Below are 20,171 nucleotides of genomic sequence, written 5' to 3'. Positions count from 1 at the left end.
GTACTGAAACATTTAAAATTTGCTTAAAGGAATGAAAAATGTCCAATCCATTGTGTGAAAATGCCCAGTGGTTTTGAGACTTGTCCATGTTATTTTGAGAATGTCATCTGGTTTCAAGAAATGAGCCAAACCAATGGAGAAAAACTGTAAGATAGTGTCCTCTGATGATAATCCTTGGAACATTTGGAAGCAGCACCACCTGAAAATAATTCAAATTCAGCTCATTTTAGGGACCTTCAAAAACCTGAAAACTCTGAAATCAGGCAGGAAGTCTTCAGATCTGATACACACATATGCAGAAATATTATGATTTTTAAATTTTTTTAGATTAATCCATCCATTCAGTTTATATCCTCGAGGTTCTACGGATTGATGTAAGTCGAGTCTCACTGTAAGTCGGAACTCTGGTGAAAGTAGAGTTGGACCCGAATATCCGAATATTCGGGCGTGACGGAGTTTAGTGGTATAGTTGTTTTGAGATCTGAATATTTGCCCCCCGTCCCCGTCGGACGGTGTTGCACGATCGGTATTCGACCGGTCAGTTTGTCAGTTCCCTCATCGGACGTTACGATACGAACCGATCCAGATATTCGTATCCAAGTTTTGTTTTCTGCAAGTCAAATCCCAAACCGCCTCCAAACCGTCGCTGCTGCAGACAGAAATCAAAGCGCTCTGGCTCGCTGCTCTGCATTCACATTACACACACGGAGGCCGATTCAATTAAATAAAAGTCAATTTCAATTTAAAGTCTGAGCAGACGAGATTCTCTGGGAAGAACTTCTCATTGTGAAGATTTAAAAATAGCAGAAGGTTTGTTTCTGTTGATTTTTCTGACTGTAATTCCAACCTGACCGTCCCTGAAGGCACCGTTCAGTCACAGAGCTGCGTGTAGGGTTTTATTATGGTAAATAACTTTATATTTTTAGCTCAAAATGTAGGAAATTAAACTAAAAAATACTTCAAAGTGTGAGTCTGAGATAGTAAAATGGGATGGATCAACCTCTGCATACAAACGACTCACATCAAAACATTTCACACATGAATTTAAACGGAGAACTGATGAGTAAAATATTCACATTAGAAACCCTTAAAGCAGGGGCGTCAAACATGCGGGCCGCGGGCCTAAAGCGGTCCTCCAGAGGGTCCAATCCGGTCCTCACAGTGTATAAGTTCCAGAGAAGACATTCACTGCCAGGGCTCCAGACTAACTTTATTTCTGAGGAGCATAGTGACCCCTAACTTCAAATTTTAGGAGCACAAGCAGAAAATGTAGGGGCGCACACCGAAGACTTGCAAAGCAAATATTCACATTTTCACTGTATTACTGATAAATGCTTGAACTATAAATGGAACATAAACAGTTTAAGCCGTGTGTCCACTGCATGGCTCAGTGGGTGGAGTGGCCGTCTTGTAACTGGACGGTTGTCGGTTTGATCCTGGCCTGTAGAGCTCATGTTGAGGTTTGTTGTCTTTGTCTCGTGTCTCTGTCGTTTTGTTTCCTTTTCATCTTGCTTGTGTTGTTTGTCTATTATTTTAATTGTTTTGTTTCTCACTTTTGTCATTTTTTGTCTCATTTGTGTTGTTTATGTAATTTTTTGTCACATTTTTCTCGTTTGTTGTTATGTCACTTTGTAATTTTTTTGTCTAATTTTATTCCCTTTTTAGTTTTGTTTCGTGTTTTGTGTCATTTTTTGTCATTTTGTGTTCAATGTTTAGTCATTTTCAGTCTCATTTTTGTAATATTTTGTCTTGTTTTTTTGTCTTTTCCTGTCTGACTTCTGACGTTTGTTTCATTTTTTGTCATGTTGTTTCTCGTTTTGAGTTTCCTTTTTGTCTCGCTTGTGTTTTTTGTCTTATTTTTGTCATTTTGCATTTTGCTGTATTCGTTGTTTTGAGCATCGTTTTTAGCGTTTTGTGTTGTTTTTGGTCTCACTTGTGTTGTTTGTCTATTTTTTCTCATTTTGTTTTTTGCTTTTCTCGTTTTGTGTCTCGTTTTTGTCGTTTTGTGTCTTGCTTTTGTAATATTTTGTCTCGTTTTTGTTGTTTTTTTTTGTCGTATTTTTTCAGTTCCAGGTGACTAAATGTTGTGTTCCTTTGTCGACACTCTGTGATCTGGAAGTTGTAATGTGGAAATGATAAACTGAGGCTGAATGTTGATGAAACTGAATTTATTTTTCTTCAGAAACTTCAGGTTGTTCATGATGTTTAGTAAAAAGATAATCCTTAAATGTGAACATTGTTGCAGTAAAACAAAGGAACCATCAGGAGTTGTGGTTGTTTATCAGTTCTTATGCTGTGGTTTTACTGGAGATCAAACTGGACTGAATGTGGAACCTGAACTAGAACCAGTTTGACACTCCTGCCTTAAATGAAACCGTGGGAACGTTTCATCTGTTGGGATTTCAGGACGTAAACACGAGGATTTGGGGATTGTTTGAAGAGACTAACTGTAACTTCCCAGCATGCTCTGCTGTTTTCTTTGTTTTGTGTTTCTGAGTCTGGTGTTGCTCTGCAGGACTGGAGGATCCAACGTGGACCAGATGCATCAACACCGAGATGGGATCAAGTCGTCGCTCAAAGAGGCCAAGGTGCGTTCACTGACCAGCTGCTGGTTCCTCTCTGTTCTGTGTTTTCATTACATCAGCTTTACAATACCCCTCTGCTGCAGTAACTGCCCTCCTAACGCCTGTTTCACGACATGATGTGTGGTAACTGCAGAACCCACAGCTCAAGACGTGCACTTTTTCACTTGACCGGGTTCATATCTGAATGAACTCCTGTTAAGTTTAAAGTACAGTTTGCTATAGTTAGCCTACCAGGTGGAACCCATGTTTGTCCACGGAGGCTCGGGGATGAGTAACAAATGAAAAGCAGCAATGAGCAGGAAAACCGATTGTGTAAAAGAAAAGTTATTTACAAAAAAGAAACAAAACCAAAAGTCAACACAAAGCGAGCCTCTTACCCTCCGTGTTGTCCTGTGGCTCAAAATTGACCCGCTTAAAGTTTGAAAATGTGGAAAAAAAATAAACATTTTCACAGTTAAATTTCTGCTGTCCACATTTTAGCATTTTTGGGAAATCTTTGAACATTTTGTGGTGGGGAAAAAAAATGTAAAAATGTTTCTTAAGAACATTCACCAAAAAATCAACCAAAATCCAGCGAAATTCGCTGGATTTTGGTTGATTTTTTTGGTGAATTTTCTAAAAGAAAATATTAGAAGTTTGACTGATATATATGTAATCACTTTAGATATTGGATATGGATTATGGACCCCTGTCTGGAAGCGCGAGCTTTTTGGGAGTTCATTTTCACAACTTAAAAAACAACATATAATATGAATGTAAATAAAATTGTGAAATAAATAAACAAACAAATATTTTTAGGATTTTTTTGGAAGATTTTTACTCATCTTTTGAAAATATTTACAAGAATTTTCTTGCCATATTTAGGGAATTTTTTAAAAATAAGACTTTTAAGGGAATTTTTTAAGGAATCTTTGGAATTTTCTTTCTATTATTTGCAAATTTTCGGAAATTTGGGAAATTTTTTTGCTGAATTTTTAGATTTTTTTCAGACATGGAAATAATATTTTTCGGTGCCCATAAATGAGGACAGTAGGAGGGTTTAAATACAAAGCTGATCCCAACAAAGTCCTTAAAGCGCCTCACTGTTGGGTTTGAGCAAAACACCAGCAGCTGATCTGGACCACTAGCAGCGATGATCGGGGTTTTTCATCTTTAAGCAATCCCTGTCGATTGGGAAAACAGCCACAGGTGCAGCTGGCCACTCCCACTGGGGGTTACCTGAGAGCATAAAAAGAGAAAACACAACCACCGTACCCACACACAAATGTAACACTCCCTCCCATAAGAACAAGCACAGTCACCGCTCACTCTAACAGCAGTTATCACAGCACAGATGTTAGCTTAATGCCACACTCATCTACACTGTCAGCAGCTTTTTGTGCTTCATCTCAGTGCTGTAGTTCTGAAGCCAGCAGGGACCAACGCATCAACCGCTGCTTCTACACTGCAAAAAACTCCCCTCTCAAAACAAGAAAAAAGAAACTTATTTCAAGGAACTTTTACCTTGAAGTAAGTGAAAAAATCTGCCAATAGAACAAGTGAAAAATGGCTTGGGAAGATTTCTTGAAATAAGATGCGATATTTAGAATATTGAGATCTTAAACTTAGCTGGGAAAATTTGTTTTAAGCTCTATTTTACCAGGATTGTCAAGCTTAGGTGTATTAAAATAAGCCAGACATGCTAAAAAAAAAGAAGCAGTTTTTCACTCAAAAATAGATTTTCGCTTTCATGTAACCTCCTGATTTGAGATGTTTTAACCTGTTGTCTTCATTTACAGGCACCAAAACATTTTATTTCCTTGTCTGAAAAAAATCCCAAAAATCTGCAGAAAAATTCCCCAAATTTCTGAAAATTTGCAAAACCTTCAAGAAGAAAATTCCAATAATTCCTTAAAAGTTTCCCTTTAAAGTTTTATTTTGAAAAATGGTGCTTCAATTCTTGTAAATATTTTCAAAAAATGAGTAAAAATCTTCCAAAAAAAATCCTAAAAATATCTAAAATGATTACATATGTATCAATGAAACTTCTAGGTTTTCTTTAAGAACATTCACATAAAAATCAACCAAATCCAGTGAAATTTGCTGGATTTTGGTTGATTTTTATGTGATTGTTCTTAAGAAACAGTCTTAAATTTTCTTTTTTTTGTCCACCAAAAAATGTTCAAAGATTTCCCAAAAATGTTGAAAATGTGGACATCAGAAGTTTTCGCTGAGAAATATAAATTTTTTCCACTTTTTCAAACTTTAAAACGGGTCAATTTGACCCGCAGGACGACACGAGGGTTAAACTTATTTTGTTTTCTTGTAAAATTCAAATCAAAACAAGATAATTTCAAGATTGTTCAATTTAACAAGATATTTAAGATGCATTGGCTTAGAACAAGTCCCTCGGTTTGCTGAAATGTCTCTTGTTAAGTGAATTTATGTTAAATCAAGTGGGAAGAGACATTTTGACTAAAATAAGACAAACAGACTTGGTAAGATTTGGGTTTTTGCAGTGCAGTTAATCATCTGTGCCTCAGGTGTCTGGAACTGAACAATATAGTATTTTATTTTATGATTAAGAACAAAAGTCAGACAGGAAAAGGCAACAAGAACAAGACAACAAATTACAAAAATGAGGCACAAAATGACAAAAAATGGACACAATGAGACAAAAATTACGCAAATGACACAAACAAGACAAAAATGGAACAAAAGAAATGACAAAAAATAGACAAACAATAAAACAAGACAAAATATTAGAAAAACGAGACAAAAAACCTACGAAACAAACTGAACAACCTACAAAACTGACAAATCAACCTATAAAACCAACATAACGACCTACGAAACAAACTGAACAACCTGCAGAAACCTTCTTTTAAGTGAAATAAATGTAGACTTCAACTCCAGTGGACGGTAATGACAGTGAAGGATAAACGATGAAGAGAGCAGTGAAAAGTGTGTTTCAGAGACTCGATAAAGACAAAGTGAAGGTACACAGTCAGCTCATTCGTCTTCGCCCTGAAGTTACATCAGCTGTCAGCAAACACTGGAAACCGTGGAAGCTGCAGTAATTACGCTCGGCTCTTTGACTTCATTTGCATCTTCAGCGTGACGGGATGATGGTTCCTCCGAGGTGAAGGTGTGTTTACTCGTTTGTCGCCGAGCTGAATGTTTCTGCTTTGTGATACTCTGTGCTTCATGTCAAACTCCTGCCACTTACAGAGAAAGATGGAGTCCTGCAGTCTCTACCAGAAAACAATTAGTGAAACACTTTTAGAATAACATTTTTAGACTTTTTTCACATTTCAGCATCAATATTATATACTAAACTACCAACAAAATGTACTAAACAACATACGAAACCTGCTAAACCGCGTACAAAATCTCCTAATCAACCTATGAAACCTGCTAAACAACCTCAGGATTATTTCCTCTGAGTTTATTAAATATCTGCAGCAACAGGACAAATATGAGCGCCTCCAAAGAGAGAAAATAACTGCAGTAGCTTCATTAATTAGAAATAGAAATGATCCTCACCATGGAGATCAGATAAATAGTAAACTTTACTATCAGTATAGCATTTTTAAACACATAGAGTACACTACGATAATGTAATGAAGTTCCTGAAACTCTGTTACAGTTGTTGGTTTGGATGGACCACCCCGTTATGTTCTACTCTGTCATCTATATGTGTCATTTTTATCACAATTGCACGACTCCTAACTGGTACCAATTAAATTGCCCTGCATGTTCAATACAAAATAGATTTTTTTTTATTTGTTTAAAAATCCATTGATGGGTTGGACCTACTGCTTCACCTCCAGACCTCCTAGATCTTTAACTTCTGCTAGCCTTTCTGTGATTGATATATGTGTTTTCATTGGCTTTTAGTTGCTCATCATGGTCTGAATGTTTTATTATTTTAGATATATTTTGTTTCAGAAATTGGTGTTGCAACCTGTTCTCCTGTTTTGCCTTGTTTAACTTTTTAAAACCATTTTATTAGTTCTTTTTTCTGTGTTTATTTTTGCACATAGCTGCCTGACTGATAACATCTGTAGCATTTTGTCTTTAACTTAACTGACTGATTGTTTTATGGACTGAAAGTTGTCGATGGCTGCAGGATTATTCAATAAAAAAAAACATCTTTTTCCCGTTTTTGCCTGCAGAGTTACCTGGACAAGTTGCAGGAGGACATCGGAAAGACTCTGGAGAAGGTGAGCAGCAGAGAGAAGTACATCAACAACCAGCTGGAGCATCTGATCCAGGAGTATCGCAGCGCTCAGGCCAAACTCAGTGAGGTAAACGACCTACAAAACCTCCTAAACAACCCACAATACCTACTAGACAACCTACAAAACCTACTAAACAACCCACAGTACCTACTAGACAACCTACAAAACCTACTAAACAACCCACAGTACCTACTAGACAACCTACAAAACCTACTAAACAACCCACAGTACCTACTAGACAACCTACAAAACCTACTAAACAACCCACGATACCTACTAGACAACCTACAAAACCTACTAAACAACCCACAATACCTACTAGATCACCTACAAAACCTACTAAACAACCCACGATACCTACTAGATGACCTACAAAACCTACTAAACAACCCACAATACCTACTAGATGACCTACAAAACCTACTAAACAACCCATGATACCTACTAGACAACCTACAAAACCTACTAAACAACCCATGATACCTACTAGATGACCTACAAAACCTACTAAACAACCCACAGTACCTACAAGACGACCTACAAAACCTACTAGACAACCCACGATACCTACTAGACAACCTACAGAACCTACTAAACAACCCACAGTACCTACTAGATGACCTACAAAACCTCCTAAACAACCCACAATACCTACTAGACAACCTACAAAACCTACTAAACAACCCACAATAGCTACTAGACAACCTACAAAACCTACTAAACAACCCACAATAGCTACTAGACAACCTACAAAACCTACTAAACAACCCACAATACCTACTAGATCACCTACAAAACCTACTAAACAACCCACAATACCTACTAGACAACCTACAAAACCTACTAGACAACCCATGATACCTACTAGATGACCTACAAAACCTACTAAACAACCCACGATACCTACTAGACAACCTACAAAACCTACTAAACAACCCACAATACCTACTAGACAACCTACAAAACCTACTAAACAACCCACAGTACCTACTAGATGACCTACAAAACCTCCTAAACAACCCACAATACCTACTAGATGACCTACAAAACCTACTAGACAACCCACGATACCTACTAGACGACCTACAAAACCTACTAGACAACCCACAGTACCTACTAGACAACCTACAAACCTACTAGACAACCCACAGTACCTACTAGATGACCTACAAAACCTACTAAACAACCCACAGTACCTACTAGACGACCTACAAAACCTCCTAAACAACCCACAATACCTACTAGATGACCTACAAAACCTACTAGACAACCCACGATACCTACTAGACGACCTACAAAACCTACTAGACAACCCACGATACCTACTAGACGACCTACAAAACCTACTAGACACCCACGATACCTACTAGACGACCTACAAAACCTACTAGACAACCCACGATACCTACTAGACGACCTACAAAACCTACTAAACAACCCACAATACCTACTGGACGACCTACAAAACCTACTAAACAACCCTCGATACCTACTAAGCAACCAATGAAACTGATTAAACAACCTACGAAACATAATAGATAACCTACAAAACCTACTAAATAACCTACAAAAACCTTCTTAACAATCTACAGAACATGCTAAACAACCTACACAATGAACCTACAAATAGTAATATCAGTCTCTGACATATGCTGCGTCTTTCTGTAGTGAATTTAAATGTATTTTATTTCATTAAAAGAAGCTGTCAGACAGTATTTTGCTCACGTATTTCATCCACCAGGCCAAGGAGCGCTACCAGCAGGCCAGCGGAGGAGTAACCGAAAGAACCAGAGTCCTGGCTGAGGTCAGTGAACGCATCACGCTGCATCAAACAGTCCGACACGATTTAACAACAAAAATGGTGAAATTATTTAGAAAATCAGTGAAAAAAAAGACTTTAAAAGAAACTAAGTCAGAGAAAATAGTTGAAACACTTAAAAAGACTTTTTAAACAATAAATAGAACACGAGGAACAGAAAAACCTTCAAGTTTTGATGAACACAAGCTGAACGATATGTTAAAGCTACTTAGGTTATCATAGTTTTGTCATTGTTTTGACAGATAATGTGATATGAGTCACAGTTTTTGAACTTTTCTTCAGATTCCTTTAAAAAAATGATGTGATTTTTGCTGCAGTCTGAACCAAACATATTGATAAGATGATTTATAGGTCGATGCTTCATTTAAAATATCACCTTTAGATTATTGATGATGTGTGATTCAGATAATACTTAGATTGTTTGTTCATCCTCACTAAACACACACTTTAGTTTCATGTTTTCTACTTAGAATCAGTTTTATTGCCACATACGAGTGTTTTAGTGCAACTTAAATGTTGACAAATAGAAGAAGGAATAAAAAACAAGTGTTTCAGGTCAAAGTAACAGAAACTGCAGCAAATCAGAGGGACTCTAAGTAATAAAAGTAACATCAGTGTACATTTACTGTCCTTAGAATGTGTTTGAATCAGTGTGCAGCTGAGCAGAAGGAGGTTTTCTGTTTTATTCCAGATCAACAGACGCCACCATGTGGTAGAAACACGTCACTGCAGCTGTAAAGACTCAACTAATGACCGTTTCTTTCTCGGTTCTTTGATTCCTCTTAGTCCTGAGATGTGATGATGTGAAGAATGAGCTCCAGGCAGCAGACGTTCATTTTTCTGATTAACTCTCTGAGACGTTTAATCTCTTTGTGGTTGTTTTTGTGTCTTGTGAAACGTCGTCCTTCACAGGTCTCAAGCAGCCACACAAAACAGAAAACAGTGATTTATTTACAGTAAATATGATGTGATAAACAAAGGTTGTGGTCAACAAAAACAAATCAGTGAAACGTATAAATGAAACTCAGATTGAGGTCTGTGTTAAAATAACAGAGAAAACCCAGTGTTCTCTGGGAGAAAAGAGGCAAAATGAAGCACAAAGTCATCCCTCCCTGATTTAAACAACATCTGAAGAACTTCTAAAGATTAACAGCTGACATTTTCTCTTATTTCTCATCATGTCATTGAGACGTTCATCCAGTCCGTAATATTGCAGAAATATTGTTCAGTATTATTGTGACCTGCAGCTCCATGTGTGCTCCACATGAAACATCACCAGCTGACTTCTGTTTTATCGCTTTTTTGTTTATGTGTGATCAAACATCGGACATTTTTATGATTCATTAAATTTTCTTTTCATATTTCAGCTCACCCGTAATCAGAGATTATTTGACCTGTTTGTCAAATAAATGGACAAAAATTCAAAATGAAATCAGTTAAAAACATTTTAAAACACGGCTTAAGAACAAATGAAGTCAGAGAAAGGAGATTTTAAATCAAACAATAATATTTCTGGTTATTCTGACAGATATCCTGATGCTGTTGTTTGTTGTTTTTTATCGTTTGTTTTCTACTGAAATCAATCTAAAATGTGATTTTGTGCTGAAACAGGTGATGAATTAAACTCTGTGATGACTTCTGAAGGTCTTCAGACTGTTTTGTGTGTTAAAGTTGTGTTTGGTTTATTTGTGTTCTTTGTGTTTCAGATCAGTGAGGAGCTGGAGAAGGTGAAGCAGGAGATGGAGGAGAAAGGAAGCAGCATGTCGGACGGAGGTAGGAGGAGGAAGAGAGCTTTTTTGGTCTTTTGTAATTTTTTATATTTTTTGTGTTTATTGTTTTTTTGTGTTGAATTTTTTTGGGGGTTTTTTCTTTGTGTTTTAGTTTTTTATTCGTGTTTTTTGTGCATTTTTCTCATTTTTTGTGTTTTTATTTTGTTTTTTGTGTTGTTTTTATTTGTGTTTGTTGTGCTTCTTTCATTCATGTTTTTTGTGTTTGTGTTTTTTGTGATGCATGTTTTGTTTTTTTGTTTTTTTTGTGTTTTATTTTTTATTCGTGTTTTTTGTGCATTTTTGTCATTTTTTGTGTTTTTTGTTTTTTTCTCTGATGTTTTTGTTTTTTATTCGTGTTTTTGTGCGTTTTTGTCATTTTTGTGTTTTTTGCGGGGTTTTTGGTCTTGTATTTTTTATATTTTTCGTGTTTGTTGTTTTTTATTTGTGTTTTTTGTGATACATGTTTTGTTTTTTTGTTTTTTTGTGTTTTATTTTTTATTCGTGTTTTTGTGCATTATTGTCATTTTTGTGTTTTTGCAGGGTTTTTTGGTCTTTTGTAATTTTTTATATTTTTGTGTTTGTTGTTTTTATGTGTTTTTTGTGATGCATGTTTTGTTTTTTTGTCTTTGTGTTTTAGTTTTTATTCGTGTTTTTTGTGCGTTTTTGTCATTTTTTTGTGTTTTTTGTTTTTATTTTGCTTTATTGTGTGGTTTTTTTGTCATCATTTTTCCTTTGTGTTTTGTTGTATTGTTTTATTATTGTGTTTTCTTTGCTGCGTTGGCTCGTCCTCTGCAGCTCCGGTGGTGAAAATCAAGCAGAGCCTGACTAAGCTGAAGCAGGAGGTGGTCCAGATGGACGTGAGGATCGGCGTGGTCCAACACACGCTGCTTCAGGCCAAACTCAAGGAGAAGTCCAACATGACGCGGGACATGCACGCCACCAACATCCCAGAACCGGCCGCCGGAACCTTCGCTTAGAACGGGAACACTTCAAACTCTACAAACTGTTTGTGACACTCTAAAAAAGATTTTTCTGAAAGAACACTTTCATTAAATCACAGAAACAAACATTTCAAACGCCACATATTTAGTTTTTATGTGTTTATAAACGTAAAATAAATTTATATCCAGTTTAAAAGTCTTTACGAGGCTGATTTCATTGTTGTTTTATTCATTTTTAGATGTTTTTAGATGAATTTCGTTCAATAACAACAAAATGAATGATTGTGTTTTATTGTAAATATTAATGACATTGAGGTAAAACGACCACTAGATGTCAGCAGCTCTGCAGACAAATCAAATCAAACACCTAAGAAACAGAAACATACATTTGTCATCATTTTAGAGGGTTATTTACAGGTAATTAGGATAATTAATGGATTTCTCTGTTGAATATTTGAACGGGATCCAGAAAAAGGTGAGTTTTGATCAAAAAGATACATCAGGGAGGAAACTGAAACATTCATTTATTCATTTAGGATTTATAAAATGTTTAACACGTTTTTTTCCTTCAGTATTTCTGGTTCATCTCATTATTAGAACATTGTGGAAAAAGTTAAGGATTGTTCATCAGATTTACAGAAAAACTTTATATTCTGAATCTATAAACCGAAATATCAAAAACTTTGACATGTTTTTACTTTGATAAGAGCTTATAAAAACCCCAAACTACTGGAATATTTCAAAAGATCAATTAAAAAACAACATCTGATGAAAAATAGAGAACTTTCTAGACCAGTGGTCCCCAAACTACGGACCACAGGCCGGATACGACCCGCCTCTACATTTGGCCCGGCCCCCTGAACAACACCAGAGACCATTATGATTTTCTTTTCCGCCTGGCGATTGAGACTAATACACGCATAGAACGTGACATTCTACTGGAACCTACAAAAGGTTCAGTGTTTCCTCGAGGACTTTTTCTGTAGGCGGCAGGCTCACCACGCACACACACACACACACACACACACACACACACACACACACACGTCTGGTTCTTATATCCCCGTGGGGTCTTACCATTGACTCCCATTCATACCAAACCCCTAACCCTAACCCTCACCTTTACCATCACCAAAACAATGCCTAACCCTAAAGAAACTTTTTTGCTCTTTTACTTTTTTCAGTAACAACAACATGGCCAAGAAAACACTGTTTCCCCTCATGGGGACCTCATTGTTGGTCCCCACCATGACACAGTCCCCACTGAGATAGCGTGGAGTCAGGACCAAGTCCCCACCGGTATAGATAAACACACACACACACACACACACACACTATGGCGTCAGAATCGTGTCAAAACAATCAAAGCAACTCGCAGCAACGTGTCTGTACACGCATGATTATTTTCTTACGCGTGCGTGCGTGCGTGCGTGCGTTGTCGTGTGCAGATTGTATTTCACGCGTAACAAGAAGCTGCGTGCATATGAAGCAGCGCGTACACGCCTGTCTGTCACTGTTTGACAAATACTATTACGCGTTCACCATACACAATAGAACGTTTCTGCACCGTGCGTACCAGTCCGCCTCACATGAGCGTGTCGTGTAATTGGCCTTTTCATTTTAGTCAGCCAGGGGAGGCAGCAGTGAGCCATACTGGCGGAAAAGAAGAAGACGAAGAAGAGTCTCCCCTTTTCGACCGAGGCAGTTCCGGTTCGAGGTTGGAGTCGGTGGCCGATTCGGCTCCGGTTTTTTGTTTTTCAACAGGCGGTGGGCCGCCTCCGGGCTCCAAAAACTGGGACTCGCATCGGCCCCAACTCGTTGCTGGGCCAGAGGTGGCCCGAGGTGAGAGCCCAGTACGTCAGGGGCTGGGGTTACAGTCCGACCGTCAACAGAGGAAACACAGAAGCGCCGTTTTTAAACAGCCGAGCGAGCAGCAGTAATGTTCACTGTTTGTGTTTTAAAAACCGGTAAATATAGAAGCAAAATCCAAGCAGCAACGATCTGAGGAGGAGATCCAAAGCTTCCTGGAACTGTGGTCTTCATATGAAATTCAGTGGAAGTTAGAGGGAGCCTCTTGGACCACACCAGTGTTTGAAACAATCCAGTGGGAGACGGCTACAGCTGCACGAACGGAGCCTGACTAACTCCTCAACAACTAAAAAGTTCAGAAATGACGACAAGAACCAGAAAAGGCAGCCGGGATGCAGCAGTTTTTGGCCAAAAAGAGCCCCAATTTTTTCCGGCTGCATTCCGTGATTCCAACCGGGTCCCTGAACGCAACAGCTGAGCTTTCCGTGATTCCAACCGGGTCCCTGAACGCAACAGCTGAGCAGGAGTTGATGCAGGCCGCAGTACCGATCCTGATAGGTAAGTTTTATTTCTTAAACACCCTGCTGTTAGCCGACTATGAATACGCCAGCTACAACAGATCCACATCAATATTATGAACGTTACGCCAGCGAACGTGGTCCGGACACAGGATCAGAGGTCGACTATTTGCTAACCAGTTAGCCACTGCTAAGCTAGCAAGCTATGAAAACCGTCTTTTAAAACCTGAGAAAAGCAGCAGCAATATTTCATTACCAGACCTGTATTCAGAACCTCCCATGTTGTTACACAATGACCCATTAATCATATTGCTGAACTATATGATAATCATTGAAATTTCCCTTGAAGAACCAATAAACTGTTTAACATTATTAATACGAGTCTAAAACTTATTCAAAAGATCAAATTAACACAATGAAGTGAGGAATACTGGTAATGTGCAGCTATTTTTATAATTTCAAGGTAAAATGCTGATTGTTCTGTGATTTTCCAGCTTTGCAGATGTGGAAATTCAATGCATTCATTACCTATACACAGATTTCTTTGATGGTTTTTAGTTGTTACTCAAATATATCAAGGCATTTAGCACTGCTGGAAATTATTACAGGCATTTTTTTGTAACATTTTCTAACATCGTACGGACAAATTAATAATTAATCGAGAAAATGGTTTTAAATTACAGATGCTATCAACAACATTTCTTGTTAATTTTATTTAGTTGTCGGCCTAGGATGATGAGGTCCAGTTACCAGGATCACTACTCTGCAGCTTACTGGTTCCGTCCTGCAGCTCCTTCATGCTGTCCTCCTCGCTACAGAACAAATCAAGTAAGATTTTGATTTAATTAATAAACACCATACATTTACAATAAAAAAAATCAAGTAAGATTTGTTTAGACTATGCAGACATCAACATGATCAATATGTTATCTTTTGGCCCATCCTAAAATCACAACGTACAACATTTATTTTAATCAATCAATCAATCAAAGTTTATTTCTATATCACTTTTCTTACATAAAGTAGCACTAAGTGCTTAACAAGTTAAAAACAAACAATAAAAAGACAACGCCCCACATCCCTCCCAACTCAACTCCCATCATACTCCCTATCAACACGCAGACAGTCATACAGCCACGCACACACACACACACACACACACACACACACACACACACACACACACACACACACACACACACACACACACACACACACACACACACACACACCCTTTGTTATGGATGAATTCTACAGCAGAGTTCTAGAATCTTTCTTGTGTTTTTCAGTTGTCTGTTGATCTGTTTTTTTTCAAACTGGATGTTTGAAACAAATCAGTTTCAAAGTCTCTGGGGCTTTGAGGAACTATGGTGTTGATTTTATTTTTCTATTTTAATGTGGAACAACTTGATTTTGCTTTTTTGAGGAGAATATAAAGAAAAAGAACTTTCCATTCAGCCAAAGATGTTTCTACGAAACCCTGGTTTCAATGAGGTAAATACTGATGCAATCAGTAATCTGACCTTTTTAGATTGTATTTCTGTTGACATTATTTTGTTCAAATCTTTCTTCACTTTGACACGGAAGGCTCATATTTTTGTAAATGCTTGCTGACTCACTTAGACTCTCAAGACTCAGTGGAAACATTTGGAATAAATGTCTGAGAAGATAAGATGAGACATTTTTTTGTTAATCCAGCAGGGAGGACATTTGAATTGTTCAGCAAAGATAGTGGCAACATTTTGAAAAAGTAGTTCAAAAATTAAAAAATGATCAAAATAATACAAGATATACAAAAGTACTGCTTCTAGAAATAACATTACTGCACACACCAATGGTAATGCATCGATTCTTTCACAAATGGAAATGTTGACATAAGTATTAAGATTACACAAATTATTATCTATACTGCACAGATTTTATTTCAATAAAATCTGTGCAGTATACAGGCGGTGACCCCGTGTTACTTTTTGGGGCTGTGTCCGACCAAGCCCACAGGGTCCAAAGACTCGGCCACCAGGTGCTCTGTGACCAGCTCCCCTCCAGACCAGGCTCCAGGGAGAGGCCCCGGTTTCCCTAGTCTACACAACAATTAAAAGACAGAAATGGAGGGATTTCTGTCCTCTTCCGCCCGGTGTGAGTTAAATTTAGATTTAAACAACATCTGAAGAACTCCTAAAGATTAACAGCTGACATTTTCTCTTATTTCACATCATGTCATTGAGACGTTCATCCAGTCCGTAATATTGCAGAAATATTGTTCAGTATTATTGTGACCTGCAGCTCCATGTGTGCTCCACATGAAACATCACCAGCTGACTTCTGTTTCATCACTTTTTGTTTATGTGTGATCAAACATCGGACATTTTTTATGATTCGTTAAATTTTCTTTTCATCTTCTTTTGAATAAAACAATAATATTTCTGGTTATTCTGACAGATATCCTGATGCTGTTGTTTGTTGTTTTTTATCGTTTGTTTTCTACTGAAATCAATCTAAAATGTGATTTTGTGCTGAAACAGGTGATGAATTAAACTCTGTGATGACTTCTGAAGGTCTTCAGGCTGTTTTGTGTGTTAAAGTTGTGTTTAGTTTGGTTTATTTGTGTTCTTTGTGTTTCAGATCAGTGAGGAGCTGGAGAAGGTGAAGCAGGAGATGGAGGAGAAAGGAAGCAGCATGTCGGACGGAGGTAGGAGGAGGAAGAGAGCTGGATTATGGAGGCTTTAGTTAGCTTTTTGCCATTTAGGCTTTTATTTTTGTTTTTTATGTTTTTGTTTTAGTTGTGTTCTTTGGGGGATTTTTTGTATTTTTTTGTGGTGGGGTTGTGGGTTTTTTATGTTTTTGTGTTTATTGTTTTTATTTGTGTTTTTTGTGTTTGTTGTTTTTTATTTGTGTTTTTTGTGATGCATATTTTGTTTTGGTTTTTTCTTTGTGTTTTAGTTTTTTTCATGTTTTTTGAGCGTTTTTCTCATTTTTTGAGTTTTTTGCAGGTTTTTTTTTGGTCTTTTGTAATTTTTAAATATTTTTGTGTTTATTGTTTTTTTTGTGTTGCATTTTTTGGGTTTTTTTTGTCTTTGTGTTTTACTCTTTTTATTCGTGTTTTTTGAGCATTTTTCTCATTTTTTGTGTTTTTATTTTGTTTTTTGTGTTGTTTTATTTGTGTTTGTTGTGCTTCTTTCATTCGTGTTTTTTGTTTTTGTGTTTTTTTGTGATGCATGTTTTGTTTTGGGTTTTTTTTTTGTCTTTGTGTTTTTGTTTGTTATTCTTGTTTTTGTGCATTATTGTCATTTTTGTGTTTTTTGCGGGGTTTTTTGGTCTTTTGTAATTTTTTATATTTTTTGTGTTTATTGTTTTTTATTTGTGTTTTTTGTGATGCATGTTTTGTTTTTTTGTTTTTTTGTCTTTGTGTTTTAGTTTTTATTCGTGTTTTTTGTGCGTTTTTGTCATTTTTTTGTGTTTTTTGTTTTTATTTTGTTTTATTGTGTATGGTTTTTTTGTCATCATTTTTCCTTTGTGTTTTGTTGTATTTTTTTTATTATTGCAGGGCTTAAAGTGAGAAAAAATCCTGAGCCTGAACTTCTAAGATCCAATTTATAGTGTCAATAAACGTATTTAAATGTGTTTTAAAACGCACTAAAACACAATATATATGAGATTCTATTAATTCAGAGCAAATATGAGGTCATCTGGTGGAAATAATGCCCATTATGATCCCACTATTTTATTGTTGCTCAAATGTAAAACCTTACTCGGCCAAAACTTAAGACATTTTAGAAAGTGCCCCAAGTCAGATTTTTTTTGTGCTGATGTTTCACTACCACATCACTATAATTGCAAAGATTTATTTTAGTGTAAAGGGGAAAAAATCATGAAAATCAAGTACATGTATTATTAATAACTTTTAATAATTTTTATCTCTTCAGTAGATTTAACAAGAAGTCAAAACACCAACCACAACAAAACTGCTACAAAACTCTGCTGCTTTCCTTCATAAGGCACAATTTTTACTTACAACATTATCTCAAGTGTCAGTCTCAAGAGAATATTAAGTGCTTGGAGAATACTGTTTGAAAAAGTCATTTCTTTTTTCTTTTTTGCTTTGTTTGTGAATTTTCTGAACATTTTCTTTTTAGCATGTTCAAAATGTTGTTTGTTGAAATAAACTGCAAAACACAGACAACAGAATTAACTTGTTTAATATTCTCTGGAACACTACAAGAGAATAAACTGTCATATGTCACTTTGTATTTAAGCAGGTTATAAAAGTACTAGTATTAACTCTTTGATGCAATTTTAGTTATTGCCTCACAATATAAGATTCCTCTGAATAAGCTGATCATGATGCTGACTCTCTCAAACTCTGTAACTAGCAAAGAAATTCGGGCCTTCCTGATCTGGTTTTTCTGGGTTCTGGCAGCAATGGACTGCTCATGCTGAAGAACTTCTACTCTGGCCTTTTCCTCTGGAGTCAGCCCATTTCTCACACAGATGTGATTAAGAAGCCCTCTGTAGCACATAACCACACATACATGTTAGTAACTGCTCATTTGATACACCTCAGTAATCTGTGTGATTAGTTTCAATCATTTGATTTTCAACTTGAACTGACACACATTTTGTTTGTTTTTGGTAAGGGAAAAAATGTATTCACTGTATAATTTGTTCAGTCGGCTTTCAATTTAAATGTTTCTATTTTTTATCTATATTTTGGGAAGAAAAAACGGTGAAAGCAGCCTAAGAACATTCTTATTTAACTATCTATCCATTATTCATTTCACACAACCCATACGTTCGTTCTGTTCTTACTAACAATATTTGCTTAAGATTGGAGAGTTTTTGTTTGTGGCTAGACATCATTCCGATGCATAAGGTCAGAAAATCTGCTGAGAGCTATTTAACTCATTATTACAAACATCCTATATGTCCTCAAATAAAAAAGGTTCATATCACCTAAGCTACATTCAGTTTGTGCATATTTAACTAAACAGATGTTCTGAGGAAAATAATGGGACAAATCCGTATGGCTTGATCTTTGATTTTTTTTCCTTTCAAAATAAAAGCCAGCAAACTAAACAGCTGTTTCCTTTTTTCCTTTTGCCTGTAAAACACATAGAAAATGTTTAAAGATTAAGAAATCAAACAAAATCAACACCTTCTGTTTTTGTTACTTTTTTAAATTCAGTACCTAAGCCCGTTTGTTTTTGTTTTGTGGTGAAACCATGGGGACTGTGGGGCGTGCACGCGCATCGCCACTGACGCACTTACGCCAATGGGGCGAGTCAACACACCGCGGCTCAGGGATCGCGGCAGCGGCTGCTCTCTTTGTTAATCAGCAGAGACACATCCTCTCTCCTCTGTCACACAAAGTCTGAGCAAACTTTAGTATCTGCGTCTTTGGGCTAAACACAAGCTCCAACGCTACTGACCAGTGATCAGCTGCTCGATTCTTCACCGCACCACTCACAGATTGGAGCTCCGTGCGCTCTGGAGAGACCAGGCAGCCACAGGGCTGGGACACGTGGAATGGGTATACAGTCCAAGCAGAAATAAAATAAATAATATGCAATATATATCAATGTGTTTACAGTAATTCCCTTTAAATATAATTACAAAAAACACCAACAAATTTTGCAAATTTGGATTTTGTTTGTGGGATACTGTTATTTCTTATCAGTGGCTCAGCAGCACTGACGATGCCGAACCAAGAGGGGGCAGCATATCGTGGCCCAGCAGTCGATGCGCACTCGCAGTTCGAAAACTGTAATTGTATAAAAGTTCTATCAGAAAGTCGCATGCCTGGACAGAAGGTGTATATTTTTTAATGTAGGATTTGGAGTTTGATTGATTAAAGCGGAGCAACTGAATGCACAATGACGCACATGCTTGGAGCCTTCTGGACGGAGATGGATGAAATTTTTTCAATGGTACATTTCCATGCGCCGGAAATCCGGCGCGGCGCCGGAAAACTTTAAGCCCTGTTATCAATGACGTATATATAGAGCTAGACCGCTCACTGCTCGGCGAACAACAGCGGTGCCATGGTAAATCGGCGCTGACTTCCGGTAGTGGCAAGAAGCTCCGGCGCGCTGTTTGATCCTGTGTAAATACACCAGCTTCAAGGCCTGCCTGTCATCACTGATGGGACAATATGTGTTATGTTATGGCTTTTACTGTTAGCAGACAATAAAATCTCTGTCCTAGGCACGTTTTCACGGCAATCACATTGTTGTTTAGCCCTCACAGACAGAGACCACCACACAATAATGAGTGCTGAATGCTGATGCAGTGATTGTGTCAATAACAAGTTTCATACTTTCTGCAGCATTAGTGTTTCACTTACCTGGGCTCTAGAAAATATTCGAACCAATGCCAAATAAGAAAATCAGTGTTTTAAACAATTTTTCTCCAATTCAAATTATTCAGTTGGACTTTGAAAAGCAGCACATGCAGTAGTCAAAAATTCCAAATTATATTTTATTGTAAAGAGGGATGCAAAATTCACAAGGA

At 37.1% G+C, this 20,171-nt stretch overlaps 1 protein-coding gene and 1 long non-coding RNA gene across 3 annotated transcripts in view; one reads left to right on the top strand and one right to left on the bottom strand.

Moving 5' to 3' along the window:
• Positions 1–11,536, top strand: part of ift57 (intraflagellar transport 57 homolog (Chlamydomonas)) — a 29,734-nt gene extending 18,198 nt beyond the window's left edge. Inside the window, 6 exon segments of the mRNA XM_051952971.1 lie at positions 2,516–2,527; positions 2,529–2,588; positions 6,743–6,874; positions 8,550–8,612; positions 10,334–10,400; positions 11,192–11,536. Coding sequence (XP_051808931.1) covers positions 2,516–2,527; positions 2,529–2,588; positions 6,743–6,874; positions 8,550–8,612; positions 10,334–10,400; positions 11,192–11,373 — 516 coding nt within the window. The 3' untranslated portion in view covers positions 11,374–11,536.
• On the bottom strand, positions 6,882–8,305 carry LOC127535324 (uncharacterized). 2 transcript variants are annotated; one of them, XR_007944182.1, is made up of 5 exons: positions 8,193–8,305; positions 7,984–8,151; positions 7,607–7,648; positions 7,166–7,480; positions 6,882–7,081 (listed from the first exon to the last, which is right to left on the bottom strand). It is a non-coding gene; the product is annotated as an uncharacterized LOC127535324 (long non-coding RNA). The 2 variants fall into 2 exon arrangements; XR_007944181.1 differs by having other exon boundaries at positions 6,882–7,480.
• Positions 11,537–20,171: the final 8,635 nt, after the last annotated feature.

Source organism: Acanthochromis polyacanthus, chromosome 9 (genome assembly GCF_021347895.1).
Source record: "Acanthochromis polyacanthus isolate Apoly-LR-REF ecotype Palm Island chromosome 9, KAUST_Apoly_ChrSc, whole genome shotgun sequence".
Taxonomy (NCBI): domain Eukaryota; kingdom Metazoa; phylum Chordata; class Actinopteri; family Pomacentridae; genus Acanthochromis; species Acanthochromis polyacanthus.
This window is presented reverse-complemented; position numbering and strand designations above follow the sequence as displayed.